Source organism: Babylonia areolata, chromosome 9 (genome assembly GCF_041734735.1).
Source record: "Babylonia areolata isolate BAREFJ2019XMU chromosome 9, ASM4173473v1, whole genome shotgun sequence".
Classification (NCBI taxonomy): domain Eukaryota; kingdom Metazoa; phylum Mollusca; class Gastropoda; order Neogastropoda; family Buccinidae; genus Babylonia; species Babylonia areolata.
Genome location: NC_134884.1, coordinates 14,221,862 through 14,244,614, shown reverse-complemented (window position 1 = coordinate 14,244,614; position 22,753 = coordinate 14,221,862). Strand labels below are relative to the sequence as shown.

The following is a 22,753-nucleotide window of genomic DNA, read 5'->3' as shown; positions in this document are numbered from 1 at the left end:
AACCCTTCACACACAGAAAAACAAACAAACCAGAAGTACTAGGGATATTGGCATTCACACATAAAAATGTGCATTGACAGGCTAAATTCTTTCTTCTCTCTCCGTTTCACTGAATCACGTTGGGTGCATTACGTTTCATATTTAATCGTGTCATGTTCATCGACAGTATCAAAGTGCACACAAGAAATGTGGCATCTTCGTTGGATATAGCCAATTCCAGTTTGTGTTGAAAGTGAAGTCCCTTGGAGGGCACGTTTCGTGGATCAGCACCAAGGTTAGAGAGCATGGCAGGGGCACGTGTGTGTGTGTGTGTGTGTGTGTGTGTGTGTGTGTGTGTGAGCGCGCGCGTTCGTGATTGTTTTTATAAACAATGAGGCAAAGTCAAATCGATTCTTTGTGTTTGTCTTTAAAGCACATTAAACGAACAGCCTCTCTCTCTCTCTCTCTCTCTCTCTCTCTCTCCCACACACACACTCTCACTCTTACACTAGTCTTAGTTATGTTTATTGTGACACACATGATTAGAATGTACATGTGTATACGATATATCTTTAGTCTTCTCAGCAGAAATACGTACATCACTCAATGAATAGTAGTTTTGCATAGTTCCAGCAGTTCCATCTAGATGTGTGTAAAATTTGGTCAGTTCTTCTTGCAAGCATGTGTGAGTGTGCATGTGCTGCAGACTGCAATACTCATGTATAAGTTGAATGCAATGAAAAGCAAACATGAACTTTCATAGATAATGAACATATTCAGTTATTGTTGCATTGTGATTATCATCATCTTTTTCTTCACCTCCTTTCCTTTTTCAGTATCTTCTTTCAGCCTCTCATGTTTACTTTGGCACAGATAATAATTTTTTTCATTTCCATCTGCCGTGCAGGTTCCTGAAGTGAAGAGACAATACTGGACTCAACTTCTGGAAGAGAAATACTTTATTAAAGATGAAACAAACCACAAAGACATGAAATGTGGCAATGATGGTCAAACAGATAGCAAGTAGAGGGACTAGCTTTTCTTCTTACTGATCCCACATTGATTTGTCTTTGTCATCATCATGAGTATGAACCTTCGGTATTTGTTCAGGCAGCATGTGACTCTAACCAGCGTCTTATCTTATGGCCACCTTGGCTCTAGCAGTAGACATGTAGGTCAGACCCTGTATTCCACCTTAGTGAGGAGGAGCCTTGTGTCCAGAGGACATCCAGGCCTCACATTTTGTCAATGGCGATACTTGAGACTTCACTTTGGTGCAAGGACCGGTGTGATTCAGTTTGTAAATAGTCATCAATGGAGTACAGGCAAGGCAAAGTGCACCCAGTCTGAGCATTCTGAGAGTGTGGCAGATGTATTGGAACGGTACCATACATTGCTAGATAGAAACAGCTTTCATCCTGAGTGTGTCACACAGTTTACCACTGCTCTGCGCTCCGCTGTCTACTCTAACCTTCACAGCTTGCCGTGGTTACACAATGACAATCACGTCATTGCTTTCATGCAAATTTTGATGAATGGTAAAATCGAGGACCTGCTCAGGAAGCCTTTGTATGACCAAGAACATTTTCACAGCATCTGTCAACAGATCGAGCAGCTAAGTGACCTCATACCTGGTCATGATTGTCCATCAGTTTTGTTGTCTTTGCTCTATAGTGGTGTGGACAGAACTGAACCAGTTGTGCACAAACTATTGGCCAGGTGCCATGATGCTGCTCCCGATTTGAGTGTCCATCAACTCAGAGATCTAACTCACATCCTGCAAACTTTGGGTGGAAGAGACTTCCATCTGGCAGAGAAAATTCTGTCCCGGCTAGACGAGCTTCTGAGCAGGGATATCAAAGAGGTGGAATTTGAAGTCCGAGATGTGTGTGTGTCCAATCCTATCTTGGCTGTGTACATGAGTCAAGACTTGTTAGAGAAAATGGCTCATGCAGTGCTAGCAAAGCTGCATCAGCAAAGTCCTCATATCGATGCATTCACTGTTGGGTGCATTTTTCGTTATGCCCGAAAAATGAAGTTCAGAGTGAGCAGTGAAACTCTGGCAAAGATCAGGTCAGTTGGGAAGGCATCCCTGGAGAATTTGGATGACTGCAGTCATCTCCAGAGCTACCACATTGCTGAGATCTGTCACAATGCAAAAAACCTGGGCTGCTTCTCAGGGGAGATTGTGCAGAAAGTTCAGGCTCGAAGCTTAGAGCTGTTGAGATCAAAAGATCTCCATATCCGTGACGTCACCAACCTCTTGTTTGCCTTCTCAAAGACTACTGATGCATCAATGAAGGAGGCAAGTATTTGATTTTAATGATAGTTTTTGATGTGGTACTTTTTGAGGCATTAGCAGGATGACCCAGTCATCAAATATTACTTTCATTATTTTGTTTTCTTTCTAATTCTGCATTTGTGGGACACAACTTCCATGTTCACACATTTATAAAAATCTGTCAAAGAGTAGGGTTTTATGTGTATGATCATTTGAATCCAGCCCCATAGGCAGCCCTGCTCCATTTTCAGGAGTGTGCATGTTGGGTATGTTCTTGATACCATTACTCACCGAGCACTGATTATGTGGATTATGTGCTCTTTAACCAGCATATTTTATCTGAACGTAGCACACAAATGGAGCTAGGTAACGCGTCTGCCTAGGAACCGAGAGAATCTGAGCACGCTGGTTCGAATCATGGCTCAGCTGCCGATATTTTCTCCCCCTCCACTAGACCTTGAGTGGTGGTCTGGACGCTAGTCATTCGGATGAGACGATAAACCGAGGTCCCGTGTGCAGCATGCTTCAGTTTCAGTTTCAGTTTCACTTTCTCAAGGAGGCGTCACTGCGTTCGGACAAATCCATACACGCTACACCACATCTGTTGAGCAGATGCCTGACCAGCAGCATAACCCAACGCGCTTAGTCAGGCCTTGAGTGCATGCTTACATATTTGTGTACCTATGAAAGTGGATTTCATTTTACGTAATTTCGCCAGAGGACAACACTCTCGTTGCCATGGGTTCTTTTTCAGTGCGCCAAGTGCGTGCTGCACACGGGACCTCGGTTTATCGTCTCATCCGAAAGACTAGACGCTCAGTTTGATTTTCCAGTCAAACTTAGGAGAAAGGGCGAGAGCGGGATTCGAACCCACACCCTCACGGACTCTCTGTATTGGCAGCTGAGCGTCTTAACCATTCTGCCACCTTCCTCCAGCATGCACTTAGCGCATGTAAAAGAACCCACAGCAACAAAAGGGGTGTTCCTGGCAAAATTCTGCAGAAAAATCCACTTCGATAGGAAAAACAAATAAAACTGCACGCAGGAAAAAATACAAAAAATATGGGTGGCGCTGTAGTGTAGCGATGCGCTCTCCCTGGGGAGAGCAGCCCGAATTTCACACAGAGAAATCTGTTGTGATAAAAAGAAATACAAATACAAATATGTGTGTATACACGCAGTGAGAATTAAGGAACTAGCATGTCTGCACTTGTGTTGACCTGGGAGATCAGAAAAATCTCAACCCTTAACCCATGAGATGTTGAGACACCAATGGCTGCATGGTACTTAGGATCTTAAGCCAGATAGTCCAGTATTATCCATTCAGAGATTGCACAGTTCTTTCCATATTTTGTTGTCATTGAGATGATTTGGGTCATAGGTCAGTTCTAAATCAATAGAACTGCAATTGTTTGATCTAAATATGAGGGAATTACTTGACCGATGGAATCTTACCTGTGCTGGTCATTGATAGTGTTTCGTAAGAAAGGTTTCCTAAATATACAATAGCAAGCAGATGAGTATTGAGCAGTATGATAGTCTTTAATTGTCATTTCTCTACACAATTTTCAGTGTGTGTGATTTTGTCTGTCTGTATCTGTGTGCACAATTAACATGTGTGCTTGCTGTGCAAAGTGCATGGGTGGGTGTGTGTGATTTATTCTAAATTTTTACTGGAAACTTTTTTTTCTTTGTTGTTTGTTTAGTTTATTGAAAGACAGTATCAAAAGAGTGCAGTGAATCTGATGATGTGTGAAATTAAAAGAAGTAAAACTACAATGTTTCAGGTCAAACGTTTTTTGTTTTTTTTTCATGTACCTTTTTGTGGTGAAGAGAAGTCTCACAAGAATGATTTTGAATATTTAGTCGTTATCCAGTACATTTGTGTCCATTGAGGTTTTATGATTATGTAAACTTACATGTTTAAAACTAGAGATGATAATGGAACGTGGGCAAGGTTGAGGGGTTGGTTGTAGAATCTAAGTCTCTGGGGACCAGCCAGTCTGTTTTGTTTTCTTCTTCTGTGTCCATTGGCTAGCAACTCCCACATTCACTCTTGTTGCTTTTTTGAGTATGGACTATGGTCATTTTTACCTCACCATACAGGCAGCCATACTTGATTTTTGGGGATGCCCATGCTGGGTGTATATTGATGTTTCCACTGAATGCTGACATGGATTACAGGCTGTGTATTTGATCTTCCACATGATATATAGAGATGAATACAATTAAGGCACTTGCAGGCACTGCAGATCTGTTGACCTGTGAGATTGGAAGAATCTCCACCCTTAATCCACCAGGTACAGTTAATGGGATTCAAACCCAGGGCCCTTAGATTGAAAGTCCAATGCATTAACCACTTGGCTGTTGCGTCATCGTCTGTTCTGTTTAAGTTGTTTAAGCAGTTACTGTGTTGCAGGAGGCGAGCCAGCTTCTGATGGATCATCTTGATGATGCTGATGTTTTGACCTTGTCCAACATCGCTGACAACATTCTTGACCTTGACCTTTATGACCCTGACCTCATCTCCGTCTTCCAGTCCAAAGTCATGCAGAACATTCACAACATCTCCCAGTATATTACTCGACTTGTGAAGGTATGGTCCTGTATGAAGACTGTGGTCGTTTTGCTTGTATGAATGGCACAGGGTGCAATGAATCTTGTTTGCAATGGCGTTAATTTGTTCTCAATAAGCAAAAGGAATTAAATTAAGTTCTGTGTGTGTGTGTGTGTGTGTGTGTGCGTGCATGCGCGCACTTCTCAAAATTAAAATAAGAATTGAGAGTAGATTCTTCTTCTTCTTCTCCTACGAGTTATATTCAGGTTCTTCTTCTTCTTCTTCTTCTTATCATCATCATCATATCTTATCATTATAATCATCAAAAGCTGTCATCATCTCAATTTTTGTGTGTGTTTTTGGTGCAAAATAAAGAAGAAAAAAGGGAAGACTTAAAAAACAACAACAACAACAACAACAAATCCACTTTGTATAACACCCCCACCCACCTTTCAAGATTTTCCAGTAAATTGGTCAGCAACATTGTTTTAGTCAACCTTGTAACATTATTTTGTGTTGTATTCAACTAGTTTTTAAGTACTGACAGGTATTCGGCCCTGTGTTTTGCAGTTGGCTGGGTTATAGCAGTATAAGCAGTGCAATTTGATTTAATGTCCAGATTTTGCGCCTGCTGCGTGAGAGGCGCGACTGTAACCAGCGCTTCAACCAGAAGCTATGCAGCTTCCTGCTGAAGAACCTGACCAGTCACCATGGCTACGACCCAACCTTGGTGGTGGTGGTGGCTCAGTTTTTGCTGCCCAGCGTGCGAACTATCGTGCCTGCAGTCCTGATGGAGTCACTGCTGTACGCCATCCCACGATGCAACCTGTCGCTGATGCTCATGGTCCTCCAAAGCCTGGACAAGATTGGCAGCCCAAGGTCAAGGTCGCTGCACAACCAGGTCAGCAAGGCTGTTGGGGGAATGGGTGGGTGGAGGGAGGGAGGGAGGGAGAAAGCATGGTTTGAATGGTATTGTTGACCATTTTGAAAGGGGGTATGGGGGGGATTTTGCTGCCTCTTCTACTTCTTCTGCATTGTGGACTGGAACTCCCACATTCACTTGTGTCTGATGAGTGGGCTTATATGTGCATGACTGCTTTTACCCTGCAGTGTAGAAACCACACTCTGTTTTCCAGGGTGTTCATGCCGGGTATGTTTTTGTTTCCATAACCTACTGGGCACTGATTTAGATTATGTAATCTTTAATGTGCACATTTGATTCTTCATATACGTGAAAGGGGTTTAGGCACTGGCAGGTCTGACATCTACTGACCTTGTAAAAATCTTCTGCCTCAACCAAGCAGGTGTTGTGACCAGGAATGGAACCCAGGATCCTTCGATTGAAAGTCCTGTGCTTTAACTGCCCGTCTCGTTGCTGCCTTGATTTCTGCACTAATTCAGTAGCAATACCATCACACTGGAGAGAGACAAAGAAGGAAGAGAGAGAGAGAGTGTGTGTGTGTGTGTGTGTTAATGCATGGATATGAGAACACACTTTCACTGCTGTGGTTCTAGATTATAATCAATGACTTTTCACACAGTTAAGTGGGAAGAAGAGACTGTTTAATGCTCGCTTTTGCAATCAAGAGTTTACAGGGCTTAGATAAACTGGAAATGCAGCTTGCTGTATAGATATGCATATAAGTATGAGTATGATCATTTTTATAGGTGATATGTTGTTATCACTAACTGCCCATAGATATAAGCCCAGAGAGGGCCTATGCACTCAACTAGGCAGTAAACAAGATGAACTGTACTGAATTGCCTGCAGATGCTGGAGCTAAGGTTGTGTATCCAGCAGAACATTGGACGTCAGATCTACAGCGCCACTCGTGCTGGTCAGCTGGCTGACCTTGTCAAGGTCAGTTGGAAGAGGAAGGGGAGACGGTTTAGGTTTTACACATAATTTGCACATTGTTATGTGGCGAAGTTCATATTGCAGTGTTTGCTGATAACTCGTTCAGATGCAAGGTTTTTGTTGCTAGGTTTATGTGTAGTGTAATCATGGTATTTTCATGCAGAAAGTAAGCTGACCAGACATAATTTATGTTGCAAGGTTTACTCATGACTGACATGTTGATAGGAGAAATGATTTATTTTGCACAATTTACACTTGTTATTTAGAGACATGGTTTAATTTTTTCATCATTTAGACATGACTCTCTTAGTATTAAGAGACATAAACATGGTTCACATTGCAGAGTTAACACATTACTTGCCTAATGTTAAAAAGTGACACACTTCATATTCCATGGTTTGCAAAAAAATATCTTTTTTTTTATTCATAAACATGGTTTATATTACAAGTTTTACCCATGACTAACTTATTGTTAAGAGTATGCTTATAACTCTTCTTTATTTATATATACATGTTTCACATTTCAAGGTATACACATGATCTGTTCAAAAACTGAATCATTCAGAGACATGTTCTATGTGGCAGGTGTTACATGCAACTCATTCAGAATCTGACTCACTCAAAGAATGTTTTATGTTTCAGGCTTTACACATCAAGTCCCGGAACAGAGACTTTGCACTGCTAGACCACATCATGGACCACTACCCTTCCCTCACCCCCTCCATGAGTCGCCCCGACTACCACAGGACTCTGTTTGTCTTCCGGCGCATGCCCCACCCCTACTACCACCCCCAGGTGTTTGAGGTCAGTGGATGTACACAGTCTGTGATCTCCGCTGTCTTCCAGTTAATAAATCTATTTTCAAAAAAGGAAATGCTTCTATGGCTGAATGTGAAAGTTTTGCTTTACAGGGCTTTGCTCTGTGAATGTTCTTTGAAGATTTGCTCTGCAGCGAAGTGTCTATTCATTTTTCTCTACAACAGGCATGTTAGCCGAGTGGTTAGAGCATTAGACTTTCAGTTGTAGGAATCTTTATTCAAACCCCATTTGGGTTAAGGGTGGAGATTTTTCTGATCTCCTGGGTCAACTGATGTGCAGACCTGCAAGTGCCCAAACCACTCTATGCGTATATGTTTGCAGGAGATAAAATACAGATGCTAAATATCCCAAATTCTATGTTTTCATTTGGTGGGTTATGGAAGTAAGAATGTACTCAGTATGCACACCTTTGAAAATGGATTATGGCTGTCTACTTGGTGGGGTAAAAATGGTCATGCGCATAAAAGCCCACTCATTCATACAAGAGAATATGGGAGTTACAGACCATGAAATTTAATGATAAACGCAGATAAAGAAAAAGAAGAAAATTTCTGTATGATTTATTTACCTGTAAGCAAGCTGATCTGAAGTACCAAGCAGCAGTGACTATTCTGGCAACACAGAGTTGTCTGCTTTTCCCTTTCGAAGAGCAACAGTCATTGTTCGTGTTTGTTTGATATTATTTCTTCTCTCTCAGCCTCATAATGATTTCCACTGATAGAATCATATCAGTCATGTCAAGATCATTGTGCCGTTTAGTTTCATTTGTCTGTTCTAAGAGTATGATTGAGAACAAAACAAATTGTCCAGACTTCAGTAGATGCTATTTGAGTTTACGCATTTCTTCTTGAAATTTGCACATGTCAGCAGAAGAGTATTTTTTATAGGGACTTGGAGATATTTTTCCATACCTCCTATTTACCTGTATAAAAGCTGATTGAACACGAAGCTGCAATGGGTTGAACTTGAAGTTGTGTCCTTTTGTCTGAGATAAGTTGCAGTTATTTTGCTCTTTGTTGGTGAAACAACCCCCCCCTGTCAAATGCTCAGGGCCTTCATTAACATTGATGTTCTACTAGGTTTTTGTTTGTTGTTTTTTTGCTGAGGAAAATCAGACATTTTATTTGTTCAACAGACAAAAAGTTCTTCCTGTTAGTTTGATGTTCAGTATCCATGATGTCACTGTAATTACATGCATGTTTGAAGTCAAGGGCATGTGCCGTTACAGAAAAAAAAGAGATACACAAATCTATAATGAGACAAATGATTTTGATAAGTGACAGAAGATGACAGTCCTTTTCACTGTGTTTTCACAAAGGATTACATCATGTTTTGAAATTTGAAACTTTCACCAGATATCGATAAAGGATGACATTTGAATTGGAAAATTAATACTTTGATACAACCGCCAGTGTGTGTGATGGGACACTAAACACTTCCTTCCTTCCTTCCTTGCCCTAAAGGATTTGATAGCCTTCACCATGGACAACTACTCTCAGCTGAATTGCACTGCTGTCCTTGACCTTGTAACTATTCTTGCCAACGCTGGCTACCGGCCCAAACACTTTGAGGACTTCTCCAACTTTACAACTCAGGTATGGGTTGATGGTATTACTTTACCTCCCAGATACAGGTTAGTGGCGTACTTGACCAGCTCTGTGTTTAATTGTTGGTCGTGGGTTTTTTTCATTGTCAGTGTTTTTGTCTTGTGTTGTTTTATTTCCACATACCAGAGTGAGAAATCAAAAAAGTTCATCTAAACTGCGTGAAAAATTGAAGAATGGTTCTGCATCCCAAAATATGTTTCTGCTTTATTTAAAAATAAAAAAAAGAAGAAGAAGAAGAAGAAGAAAAAAAGAAGACACCATAAAGAGGATCACTTGTTTGAATCACAATTTTCTGTTCTTTCTGTTAAAGTATATGCCTTCACTATAGGTGTGTGTAAATGTGTTTAATCATGCACTTGATTTTGTGCGTTTTCTTGTATGGCATGAGACCACTTCAGACGTGTGCATGTGTGTGTGTGTGTGTGCGCGCGCACGTGTGTATGTGTGCATTGTGTTAGTGTATATATCTCTCTGTATGTGTGTGTGTGTGTGTTTGTGAAATTTATGTAAGATAGTTTAAAAGAAAAGTGTGTGTGCACAATTTATGCGAATTGATGTCTGTCATTATTACATCCATTGTGTTTCTTATATTCGGTTGCATTCATCACACTGAACTGTAATTAGCTTTATAGACATGCATCATTTGTATGTGTTTCATAATTGTTGTTTTTATGGGTTTTTTTTCTTTTTATGATCATTATTTTCTTTATTACCGTCATCATCATCATCATCGTCTTCTTTGCTGATTGTTCACTGTGTTCTTGTGATGGATGTTGATACCACCTGTTTACCTGGTGTTTTATATCACACGTGTTAGAAATGATGGATTTTGGTACTGCCTGTTCACCTGGTGCTGTTTGTCACAGGTGTTAGAAGTGATGGATGTTGATACCACCTGTTTACCTGGTGATTCATGTCACACGTGTTAGAAATGATCAATGTTGGTACTGCCTGTTTACCTTGTGCTGTTTGTCACAGGTGTTAGAAGTGACATGCTTGTAATACCTGTTTACCTGATGCTGTTTGTCACAGGTGTTAGAAGTGACGGATGTTGGTACGGCCTGTTTACCTGATGCTGTTTGTCACAGGTGTTAGAAGTGACATGCTTGTAATACCTGTTTACCTGATGCTGTTTGTCACAGGTGTTAGAAGTGACGGATGTTGGTACAGCCTGTTTACCTGATGCAGTTTGTCACGGGTGTTAGAAATGACATGCTTGTAATACCTGTTTACCTGATGCTGTTTGTCACAGGTGTTAGAAGTGACGGATGTTGGTACAGCCTGTTTACCTGATGCAGTTTGTCACAGGTGTTAGAAGTGACATGCTTGTAATACCTGTTTACCTGATGCTGTTTGTCACAGGTATTAGAAGTGACATGCTTGTAATACCTGTTTACCTGATGCTGTTTGTCACATGTGTTAGAAGTGATGGATGTTGGTACGGCCTGTTTACCTGATGCTGTTTGTCACAGGTGTTAGAAGTGACGGATGTTGGTACGGCCTGTTTACCTGATGCTGTTTGTCACAGGTGTTAGAAGTGACATGCTTGTAATACCTGTTTACCTGATGCTGTTTGTCACAGGTGTTAGAAGTGACGGATGTTGGTACAGCCTGTTTACCTGATGCAGTTTGTCACAGGTGTTAGAAGTGACATGCTTGTAATACCTGTTTACCTGATGCTGTTTGTCACAGGTGTTAGAAGTGACGGATGTTGGTACGGCCTGTTTACCTGATGCAGTTTGTCACAGGTGTTAGAAGTGACATGCTTGTAATACCTGTTTACCTGATGCTGTTTGTCACAGGTGTTAGAAGTGACATGCTTGTAATACCTGTTTACCTGATGCTGTTTGTCACAGGTGTTAGAAGTGACGGATGTTGGTACGGCCTGTTTACCTGATGCTGTTTGTCACAGGTGTTAGAAGTGACGGATGTTGGTACGGCCTGTTTACCTGATGCTGTTTGTCACAGGTGTTAGAAGTGACGGATGTTGGTACGGCCTGTTTACCTGATGCTGTTTGTCACAGGTGTTAGAAGTGACGGATGTTGGTACGGCCTGTGTACCTGATGCAGTTTGTCACAGGTGTTATAAGTGACGAATGTTGGTACGGCCTGTTTACCTGATGCTGTTTGTCACAGGTGTTAGAAGTGACATGCTTGTAATACCTGTTTACCTGATGCTGTTTGTCACAGGTGTTAGAAGTGACGGATGTTGGTACAGCCTGTTTACCTGATGCAGTTTGTCACAGGTGTTAGAAGTGACATGCTTGTAATACCTGTTTACCTGATGCTGTTTGTCACAGGTGTTAGAAGTGATGGATGTTGGTACGGCCTATTTACCTGATGCAGTTTGTCACAGGTGTTAGAAGTGACATGCTTGTAATACCTGTTTACCTGATGCTGTTTGTCACAGGTGTTAGAAGTGACGGATGTTGGTACGGCCTGTTTACCTGATGCTGTTTGTCACAGGTGTTAGAAGTGACGGATGTTGGTACGGCCTGTTTACCTGATGCTGTTTGTCACAGGTGTTAGAAGTGACGGATGTTGGTACGGCCTGTTTACCTGATGCTGTTTGTCACAGGTGTTAGAAGTGACGGATGTTGGTACGGCCTGTTTATCTGATGCAGTTTGTCACAGGTGTTATAAGTGACGGATGTTGGTACGGCCTGTTTACCTGATGCTGTTTGTCACAGGTGTTAGAAGTGATGGATGTTGGTATAGCCTGTTTACCTGATGCTGTTTGTCACAGGTGTTAGAAGTGACGGATGTTGGTACGGCCTGTTTACCTGATGCTGTTTGTCACAGGTGTTAGAAGTGACGGATGTTGGTACAGCCTGTTTACCTGATGCTGTTTGTCACAGGTGTTAGAAGTGACATGCTTGTAATACCTGTTTACCTGATGCTGTTTGTCACAGGTGTTAGAAGTGATGGATGTTGGTACGGCCTGTTTACCTGATGCTGTTTGTCACAGGTGTTAGAAGTGACGGATGTTGGTACGGCCTGTTTACCTGATGCTGTTTGTCACAGGTGTTAAAAGAAGTGATGAGCACAAAGGACTACCTCAGCCAGATCAGCTTGGCCCACAACCTCAGTGTAATGGGCATCTTCCCATATCAGATTCTGGGTCAGATTTTCACCTTTGACTACCTGGAGAAAGTGGACAGTAGTATAGAAGGTGGGCAGACTTGTGGTGATCATCGTTGTTAGCTCTGCGTGATAAACAGAAGGACATAGTAGTGTCCATGTGAGCTGATTGATACACACAATGGTTAGATAACGCTGAGTCCAGCACTCAGCAGGAGAATAGAGCTCTGTGAGAATGATTGATCTAGTATTATCAGTATCATTGTTATCATTGTGAATATCATTATTATCATTGTCATCAGTATTAATATTGCTGTTATTATCATCATCATCATCACCATCATTTTTATTATAACAATACCCCTGAAAACGAAGTATGGCTGCCTACATGGCGGGGTAAAAACAGTCATACATGTAAAAGCCCACTCGTGTACATATGAGTGAACTTGTGTTGTAGCCGACGAATGAAGAAGAAGAAGAAAAAGAAGAAGATTATAACAATAATAAAAATAATCATAGTAGTAGTAGTATCATAATTGTTATTATAATTATTGTCATTATTATTAATATTATCATCATCATCATCTTTATTATTGTCATCTGCCAACCACCCATACAAGATTTTTAATACTTTCTTCCATCCTGTTAAAAATAGAATGAAATAAAATAAAATAAAGGAAAGATCAGCAGTTTTTTTTCTCAACTTGATAAACAAAATCATATTGTAGTTGTAGTAGTAGTAGCATAATTGTTATTATTAGTAGTAGTAGTATCATCATCATCATCATTGTCATCATCATCTTTATTATTGTCATCTGCCAACCACCCAGACAAGATTTTTCATACTTTCTTCCATCATGTTAAAAATAGAATAAGATAAAATGAAATAAAAGGAAAGATCAACAGGTTTTTTTTTCTCAACTTGATAAACAATATAATACATGTTTTTTGGGTGTTTTTTTTTCTAACCTTGCGTAAATGCTGGCGACGAAACAGAGGAGGAAGCGGGCAGGAATTTGGTGCGGAACTTGATGATGCAGTTGAACCGCAGTGTGATTCTGGAGTGCCCCCATCTGGACGTTCCCTGGTTCCACCAGCATTACTGCCAGGAGATGGTCAAGACATCTGCTGCCAGAGGTGAACCCCTCTTTTCTTTTTCCGTTTTTAGATTGCTGTTTTACATGTATATTTTTACGGTGAAGTACATAAATAATAATGCTTTCAATGGAAGGAAATCAATGGAATTATCCATTTTGTTCCAGTTATGTGAGTAATCTATTGGGTTCCAATTACACAGTCCAAGTATATGAAAAATCCATTGATTTCCAGTTGCAAGAATAATCCATTGGATTCCAGTGACATGAAGAATTGGTTGAATTCCGATTACATGATGCATTGATGGTGAATTAAATTCCATGGATCGTTGCTCTCTTTTCTTTGTCTTTTTGCTGGGTCATTTCAGGGAAAGAAATGGAATGATTCATTCAATTCCAGTTACATGATGGTGATTCAAATCATTTAGTGGATTATTACTGTTTTCTTTGTTTTTATCTGTCTTTCTGTCTGTTTCATTCTGTTTAATCTGTCTTTCGGTCCTGTCTTTTGTCCTCTTTTGGTCTGTTGGTTTGTTATTTCTTCAGTTGATTTATCCATCCCACCCATTACCTCATTTTCTATGTTAAAAATTTTTTTTTTGTTAAGTTCAGTGTATTATGAAGTAGGAAAATTTATGCATGATACACCCATCCATGCACACATACTGACACACACAGACACACATCACAAACACACACACACACACACATACACACACTCATCCCATTCACATATACATACACACCTGTAAACCCACCCACCCACACACACATCCACTGGTACACCCCCCCCCTCCCCCAAAACACACACACACATAAAATAGTTGCATTGGCTCCTCAGTGAACTGACTGTGCAATCCTTGATATTTGATATGGATACTTATATTTCACCTATCCTCGGTCAGAGACCAAGCTCTGGGCTCATTACAAACTTGTGGTCATTTGCACAACAGGCTGCCTACTTGAGTAGAGCCGACTGACAGCTGCCATTGGGCTCTCATCATTTGTTTCCTGTGTCATTCAGTCAGATTTCAGGCATGCACAGATGCACACTTTTTACATGTATGACCATTTTGTTTATTTACCCCGCCATGTAGGCAGCCATACTCCATTTTCGGGTGTGTGCATGTGGGGTATGTTCATGTCTCTATAACCCACTAAAACACTGACATGGATTACAGGATCTTTAACGTGCATTGTTTGATCTTCTGTGTGTGTATACACACGAAAAGGGTCAGGCACTAGCAGGTTTGCACATATGTTGACCCAGGAGATTGGAAAAAATCCACCCTTGGCTTTACCTACCAGGTACCAATACCGAGGTTTGAATCAGGGACCCTCAGATTGAAAGTCCAGTGCTTTAACCACTCAGCTATTGTGCCTTGACTTGCAGACTTCCAGAAGAACCTGGTGATGATAGAGGAGGTGGAGGGGGCCCTGCTGGAGGCGTTGTCAGGACGGGAGGGTGTGGCCCGCCGTGTCTACAGCCCCTACTTCCACCCCATCGGTACTGCCCTTTGTCTGACCCCTCTTCTTCATCCTCCTGCATTTTTTTCCTCTCTTTTTTTTTTTTTTTTTTTAATTTCTTTATCTCTTTCTTTTGTGGCCTCAGTTGCATGCAGTTTCACAGAGCACATCATTATCATTGTTTTCTTTTTCTTTCTTCCCCCCCCCCCCCCCCCCCTTTTTTTTTTTTTTTTTTTTTTAGTGCTCTTCATGTGGCTTTCTTCATTGTCCCCTGCCCCAGAAAAAATTTACCATAAGACAAAAAAACCCCACCCACATTCATTCATTTTATCTGTGTACTTTTCGAGTGATGGACAATTGCTGTGAACTTAAGTGTTGGACACATGTGTACACATGTCTGGGATTTTATTTGCACTCGTGTATGTTGTATATTGTACTGTATGACCCATTTACACACTTCTGCTGCTTCTTCTGCATTCATGGTCTGCGTCCTCCTCCTTGCTAGGGCTGTGGGAGAGGGGAAGGGGGATGGGGAATGGAGAAGGTGCAGCTCAAATGGTATTGTTGACTGTTGTGAAGGAAGGAGGGATTTTGCTGCCTCTTCATAATCTTCTTCGTTCATGGTCTGCAACTCCCTCCTTGCTAAGGCTGTGGAGGAAGGGGTTGAGAATGGAGAAGGTTTAGCTCCAATGGTTTTGTAGATTAATGTGAAGGAAGGAGGGATTTGTCCCCCTCTTCTTGTGCATTCATGGTCTCCATCTCCCTTGTTTACTCGTATGTAGGAGTGGGCTTTTACGTGTATAATCATCTTTACCCCCCACCATGTAGGCAGCCATATTCCTTTTTTGGGGGTGTGTATGCTGTGCATATTCTTATTTCCATAACCCTCTGAACGCTGACATTAATTACGGGTGCTTTATTGCGTATTTTATCTTCTGCGTATGTAAACACTTGAAGGAAGCTCCAGCACTAGCAGGTCTGCACATATGTTGACTTGTGAGATCGAAAAACTTGCAGCCTTGACCCCATCAAGTGTAAAAACGCTGGGGATTGAACTGTGGGAAACTGAGGCAAGATTCCAGAGCTCTAGCCATTCAGCCTTGACACCCATCTCACCTTCATTTGTATTTTGATTTGATTATGATTATTGATTTTTCAAGGTATTCCATCCCATAGGTACGGTACCTGTGTGCCTTCTGATCTGTCATGTTTGATTTGATTGATTTTAAGTTTATTTACTGTCAGTGATGTTCCACTCTCCTGTATGCTCAGACCTTCATTCATGTTTGATTTGATTTGATTGACTTTAGGTCAGTTCACTGTCAATGATATTCCACTCTCATATATGCTCATACCTTCATTCATGTTTGATTTTGATTGAATTGATTTCAATTCCATTCACTACAAGTGATATTCCACCCCATAGTGATTTAATCAATACTTCCTACAGCTGATAACATAGGGTTAACCAGGAGTTATGAAACTGCTTGACACTCAGCTCATATCAGATGTTGACACGAATCTACAATTGGGCCAAACAGCAAAGGGGCTAGTTGGCAATCCCAGAACCAGTTATCCTAAAGCCCTTTGGCTGAGATTATAGGGGATGTAACTTGGGCAAGACACTCTCCACCATGATCTAATTCTAGCCCAGATAGTCAGGACAGCAGTTGCCTTCTCTGCTGTTCTGATGATCAAAGCTGGACACAATTGCCATACATGTTTAGAATGTATACAGCAGAGCACTAGAACATTAAAAATCCAGACAAATGTATACAGTCATTGAACACACTTGAAATGCTTGCATCAAGACACACTGAGGCAATTGCTGCACCAGACGATAGGGGAAAAAATGTAAGAAAGTGATTAGTTAAGATGGGTGTGGGCAAAAGTTGGCATATGAAAGGTAAATATGAAACTGAGGTAGGAGAAGGGGAAAGATATGTGAAAAAACAGGAGGATGGAGGCCCCACCAAAAAGAAAAAAAAGTAAGAAAAAAGAGAAGAGGCCCTCTCCCCCCCCCCTCCCCCACATACATACACAAAAAGTCAGACACAATTGACCATCAGTTGACATGTGTTGCAGACTTTGAGGTTGTACTGGATGCCTCAGGTCAGCCTGTGTCCAGTGCAGCTGTGAAGTTACTCCAGCCAGAGGAATTGGGCTACCAGAGGTTGGTTCTAGCTCCTCCTCTTATCTTTGGAATTTATTGTTTAGTTAGTTATTGCTGCCTCATCCTCTTCCTCAAGTGTAGATCCACTGTTGACTGTCGTTGCGTCCACCAGATGGTTTTCCTCACACCATTGTGTCATCCAACTGTAACAGTTTGGCTATGTGTGTGCTGGGTATTTCAGTTACAGAAATTGTTACAGAAATGTCAGTTCATTCCAGTTTTAGTCACCACAATTCTATCATGAAAGTATTTATTGTATTTATTGTTTTGTGTTTTGTCACAACAGTTTATTTCGTGTTAAATTCAGACTGTTTCCCCAAGGAGAGCATGTCTCCACAGTGCAGCCCTACGTTCTTTTTTTTTCTATCTGCAGGTGAATTTATTTTACTGTGAAAATTTCCACTGGTAAGTGCTAGGGACAACAGTTTTGTCTTATGTGTGCTACATGCATGCTGCACGCCGGATCTCAGTGTATCATGTCATCCGAAAGACCAGCACACAGATCACCACTCAAAGTTTGTGGTGGCAGGGGAGGGGTGTGTGTGTGGGGGGGGGGGGGGGGGGCAGTGTGAAGAAATGAAAAATGGCTTTTTTTGTCTTCATTATGTGTGTGTAAAGAACGAAAAAAAAGTTGGAAAAACTCTTTTCTGGAGTCCAGTGTTTGCAATGGTGCTTGGCCCAAAAGTTTTCAAAATTCTGCATAAGCAATGTGTCTTGAATATTTCAGTTAATGCTCTATTACTTATGAACCTATTCTCCCAACAAATATGGTGAAGCATGTGTGAATTTGCATTGCGTGAACTGTAGATTTTTTTTCTAACTTTTTTTTTATTCTTTACACACACAAAATAAAGATAAAATGCCATTTTTCATCAAGAACATTCATCAGCTGTTTCAGCATGTGATAATTGTAAAAAAAAAAAAGAAACTATGGTTTCTTAATGGTGCCATTCAGTATTGAAGATTATGTGGTTGTTTCAGATTTAAACTGTCCCACATTACGGTAATCTTGATATCAGATATGTTAACATAACCTGTGGAGTAAATTAACACTTCCGCTTCACGAGTCTGTGGAGGTTTGTGTTGTGCATGTGTGTGTGCCATAGAACAAGTTGAGTGCATGTGTACGTGCAGAAGTGTGTGGTGTGTATATATGTGGGTGTGTTTAAACTCACGGAAGGAAAGATTATGTTTCTGTCAGGCTTGCTTTGATTTGGTAATGTGTAGGCTTTTCTGGTTGGTTTTGCTGTTTTGCTTGTAATCTGTATGTATCTCAAACTTAACCACACTTTAATGAAGTGATTCTGATTCTGATTGGTGTCACATCCGTGTAGGGTGGCACTGATGCTCCTTAGCAACCAGCAGCTGTGCACAAACAGTGTGCAGCGCCGAGGCCAGTATCTGCGAGACCGGCGCCATCTGGAGATCTTGGGCTACAGGGTGGAGGAGGTGGGTGTGTGGGTGTTTGGTGTCATTAATTTGTATTTTGTATTTGTATTTGTATTTCTTTTTATCACAACAGATTTCTCTGTGTGAAATTCGGGCTGCTCTCCCCAGGAGAGCGCGTCGCTATACTAGTGGATTTTCCTTCAGAATTTTTCCAGGAACAACCCTTTTGTTGCCTGGGTTCTTTTACATGCGCTAAGTGCATGCTGCACACAGGACCTCGGTTTACTTGAATGACTAGCGCCCAGACCACCACTCAAGGCCTAGTGGAGGGGGAGAAAATATCGGCAGCTGAGCCGTGATTCAAAGCAGCGTGCTCGGATTCTCTCGCTTCCTAGGCGGACGCGTTACCTCAAGGCCATCACTCCACTTGAGTGATGATACTACTACTAATGATAATACTAATGATACTAATGATACTGTACATTTGAATAGCACTTACCCTGCAGCTCAAAGCGCCTTTAACAATACACCTTTTATAAACAAGAAACAGGAATATGATATTAATGATTAGAATGATACAACTCGCTTTCCATTTAAAAACAGTGTAATATCACTCACGACTCACACAGCTCTCTCAAGTCACTCCTTTAGTAAAATGTTAGTATACAAAACACACTAAAATCATGACTCACACAACTCTTTCACCTCACCCACATGATAAAATATCAAGATACAAACTCGCTAAAATTGATATTAAGAAGTGTAACGACACTTATGACTCACACACACCTCCCACCTCACTCCAGCATCCAACTCTCACATAAACACATCAACACACACACACCCATTCACATAAACACATCAACACACACACACATAGACGGTTTGGAGCTTCTGTGACCGTCTTCTTGTAATTGTTATGAATATTGAAGGGTGAGTTGAGCCTGCAGCCCGTGTGATTGAGGTGTTGTTTTTATTTGAATTGTTACCATCATCATCATGATCTTTAGTATTACTGCTATACTACAGTTATTTTTGTATTGTATTGCATTGTATTGTATTGTATCATTCTTTTTGTCACAACAGATTTATCTGTGTGAAATTTGGGCTGCTCTCCCCATGGAGGGCATGTTGTTACGCTGAGAGCGCCACCCATTTTAAAGTGTTTTTTCTGTGTACAATTTTATTTGTTTTCCTAAGAGGATTTTTTTTACAGAATTTTGCCAGGGACAACACTTTGGTTGCTGTGGGTTCTTTTACATGCACTAAATGCTTGCTGCATACGGGACCTCAGTTTATTGTCTTATCTGAATGACTACTATCCAGACCACCACTCAAGGTCTAGTGGAGAGGGAGAAAACATTGGCAACTCAGGGATTCGAACCAGTGTGCACAGATTCTCTCAGTTCCTAGGTGGACGTGTTACCACTAGGCCAACTTTTCACGTGTTATTATCAATGTCATGGTGTTATTGTCATAATTTTTATTATGTAATGTTATTATCATCTTTATTATTATGATTGTTACTCCTGTTGTTGTTGTTGTGGTAGTGGTAATTCAACTTACTGTCATCATTATTTCAAGCTTTTTACATAGCCAAAGTATTGGAACACATATACACAAAAGCTCACATACAAGCACACACGCACGTGTGTGTATGTGTGTGTGTGTTTGTGTGTGTGTGCATGTGTGTGTGTGTGTGTGTGTAATTGAAAGAAAATTCATACATGTGTTTAAGATTTCCCGGCATGACTGGAATTCCATGGCGCTTCGAGAGTGGGGAGCCAGGGTTGAATTTGTGCGGAACAAGATCTTCCACGACAACAGCAGCAACAAAGGCCACCTCATTGGATCTGCCTCAGAAATGACGTCGCAACATTCTTGACAGACAGACATTGCTAGTGACTGAAAAACACCTGTGTTGTCATTACAGTTGACTAAAAAAACCCACCTGTCTTCTTACATGCTGAATCAAAAACTTACCTGTTTTGTCTTAAATGCTTACTAAAAAAAACAACAAAAAAAACACCTGCCTTGTCATAACAGATAACTTGTAAAGACCTGTGTTGTCATTATTACTGACTCAGAAACGCCTGTGTTGTCTTAATTATTGACAGAAAAACACCAGAGCTGTCTAGCGTTGACTAAAAAAAACCACCTGAGATGTCATTATGTTGATTGGAAACACTTGTGTTGTCATTAGGCTTGACTGAAGACAACATGTGTTCTTACACACTGACTGGAAAACATTTGTGTTGTCTTCAGTGTTAACTGAAAAACACCTTGGATGTAATTATGGTTGACTGGGAAACACCTGTGTTGTCTTAAATGTTGACTGTTCAAAAAACAACTGTTTTTGTTTCATTACAATTGACTGGAAAATAGGTGTGTGGTTATGAATAAAATTGAAAAAATCTATCTCCTCATCATTCATGGTTGACTTAGCACCGCTGCTGGCCAGGGCTCACTGGTGATGAATTCTGCAGAGTACCATCAGTTGAATGCCTTGAAAAGTTGTCCAGACATTGACATTCAGATGCAGTTTTGAGCAGGAGGAATGGAACTTTATTATAAGTTGTGAGCTTTGATGCATTTCAAACATTCCCAATTTATTTGGGGTGGCTATGTGTCTTTTCATTATGAGGTATAATTGTCCATGTTATGGTGTATGTCACTGTATTAAATGTTGTGGATGTGAATGAAATGAACAACTCTTTTATCAGTCCAAGTGATGATGATGTATATGAAATGGGTTGGAAGTTTTAAGAAGCCTTGTACAATAGAAATGTAGGGTTTTGTTGTTGTTTTTGTTCTGTGTATTTTCCCCAAGAGGGCATTAGGTAATAATAGAATCCCACATGACCTCATATGCCGTTGGTGATTCATGTCTGAAGCCTCAGGACGTTGTTGAAAGCTTAGGCAGCATGGAGAGATGTGACACAAGTTAATAAAGAAAATCATACATATTGTTTTCTGACTGCACACATTAAAAAGAGAAGATGAGGATGAAATACACAAACCAAGCAACAAAAAAACCAACAACAAACAAACAATAGCAACAGAACAAACAAAACAACCCAAAATCCCAGATTTGCTATGAAAGTGTGTTCCAATTTTCTGACCAAACATCTAGGATAATCTTTCAGTCCACAACAACTACTGGCAATGACAAATGACAATGAGTTAATTCCCATTAACTCACTTGAGTCACAGAGAAACAGTGTAACAAGACAATATTCAGATGACACATAAACATGAAAATGAACTCATGAAGGGGAATGATTTACACAATATTTAGAATGTCCTTCCTCACATACTTCAGCTGACTGAGTTATGACGATTTTCGATAAACCCATCTTTGAGAAATATATAATAATCAGTGTTAGTGGGCATCAGTTTCCAGTACAAAAGACACAGCACAATATAATACTGATTTTCTTCAACAAGTTAATCACCTAAATATAAGCTGCACACAATTTTTGTTTTGTTTTGTTTTTTGTTACACCTTGAACATATAATATCCACACATGCCCATGCACTGCTTGTCTGTGTGGAATTCTAGGTAGTTGAATGATACCACCAACATTGGTGAATGGCAGGGACAACAATTCCATGGTCTGTTGCCTGAAGTGTGTGCGTAAGTGCATTCTTCTGTGGTCGTGGGCTGCAACTCCATAATTATGTACCTGCCGAATGTGCAAGCAGGCTTTAACATGTATGACTATTTTTACCCTGCCATGTAGCAGCTATATTTGTTTTTTGGGGGAGGAGGAGGGGGTTGCATGCTAAGTATGTTTTTTTTTCTATAGCCCACTGAACACTGACATGGATTATGGGATTTAATGTGTGCATTTCGTCTTCTCCATGGATATACACAGCAAGGGAGTTAGGCACTATCAGTATATTATCAGGTCTGCACATGTGTTGATTTGGGAGATCAGAAGAATCTCCACCCATAACACAAGAAGTGCCCTGACCAGAATTCAAACCCAGAAAGTAAGTGTTTTCATGATGTAAGACTGAAGCGAAGTGGAAGCAGGGAGCTGTCATGGGCGATCACAGGCAGAGACTTGGAGAGAAAGTGAGAGGTGTTCGCTAGATAACAAGTGCCTTCCTGCGGCAGGCAGTAGCTGACACCAAGATGGTGACCATCTTCCCCTCCTTATATATTACCATGGTTGCCACTCCTTCCTATTCAGCTCCTTTCCCAATAAGCATGTCAGTATTTATAAACACTCACTGAAGGCCCAGAGCACTGCGGGTGAGAAAACTCGCGCACTGTTCACTGGCCAGCTCAGTGAACCACCTCATATCATGCATCAGTCACACACACCTGAAATAACAAGTAAAAAGTATACTCACACACCATATACTTTGTACCATTATTTTCCAGCTTACACTACATGTACATTAAGCAACATTAGTCAAATAGTCAAAAATATCTAGAC

The 22,753-nt window shown here is 40.8% G+C and overlaps 1 protein-coding gene across 1 annotated transcript; it reads left to right on the top strand.

The window, feature by feature from the left end:
• Positions 1-225: 225 nt before the first annotated feature.
• On the top strand, positions 226-21,323 carry LOC143286074 (FAST kinase domain-containing protein 1, mitochondrial-like). The gene is made up of 13 exons (XM_076593640.1): positions 226-274; positions 887-2,284; positions 4,680-4,856; positions 5,437-5,718; positions 6,589-6,678; positions 7,318-7,479; positions 8,958-9,089; positions 12,126-12,273; positions 13,179-13,319; positions 14,670-14,783; positions 16,829-16,916; positions 18,251-18,365; positions 20,044-21,323. Exons 2-13 carry the CDS (start codon positions 1,061-1,063, stop codon positions 20,188-20,190), a joined length of 2,820 nt encoding a protein of 939 aa, XP_076449755.1. The 5' UTR covers positions 226-274; positions 887-1,060; the 3' UTR covers positions 20,191-21,323.
• The last annotated feature ends 1,430 nt before the right edge of the window (positions 21,324-22,753 follow it).

What these genes read in the sequence shown, in the direction of transcription:
- LOC143286074 (XM_076593640.1), top strand. Translation starts at nt 1,061, where the DNA reads ATGAGTATGAACCTTCGGTATTTGTTCAGGCAGCATGTGACTCTAACC. An exon ending in TCTCCAACTTTACAACTCAG is followed by an intron (nt 9,090 to 12,125) that starts GTATGGGTTGAT and finishes TGTTTGTCACAG; the next exon opens with GTGTTAAAAGAAGTGATGAG. An exon ending in CAAGACATCTGCTGCCAGAG is followed by an intron (nt 13,320 to 14,669) that starts GTGAACCCCTCT and finishes CTTGACTTGCAG; the next exon opens with ACTTCCAGAAGAACCTGGTG.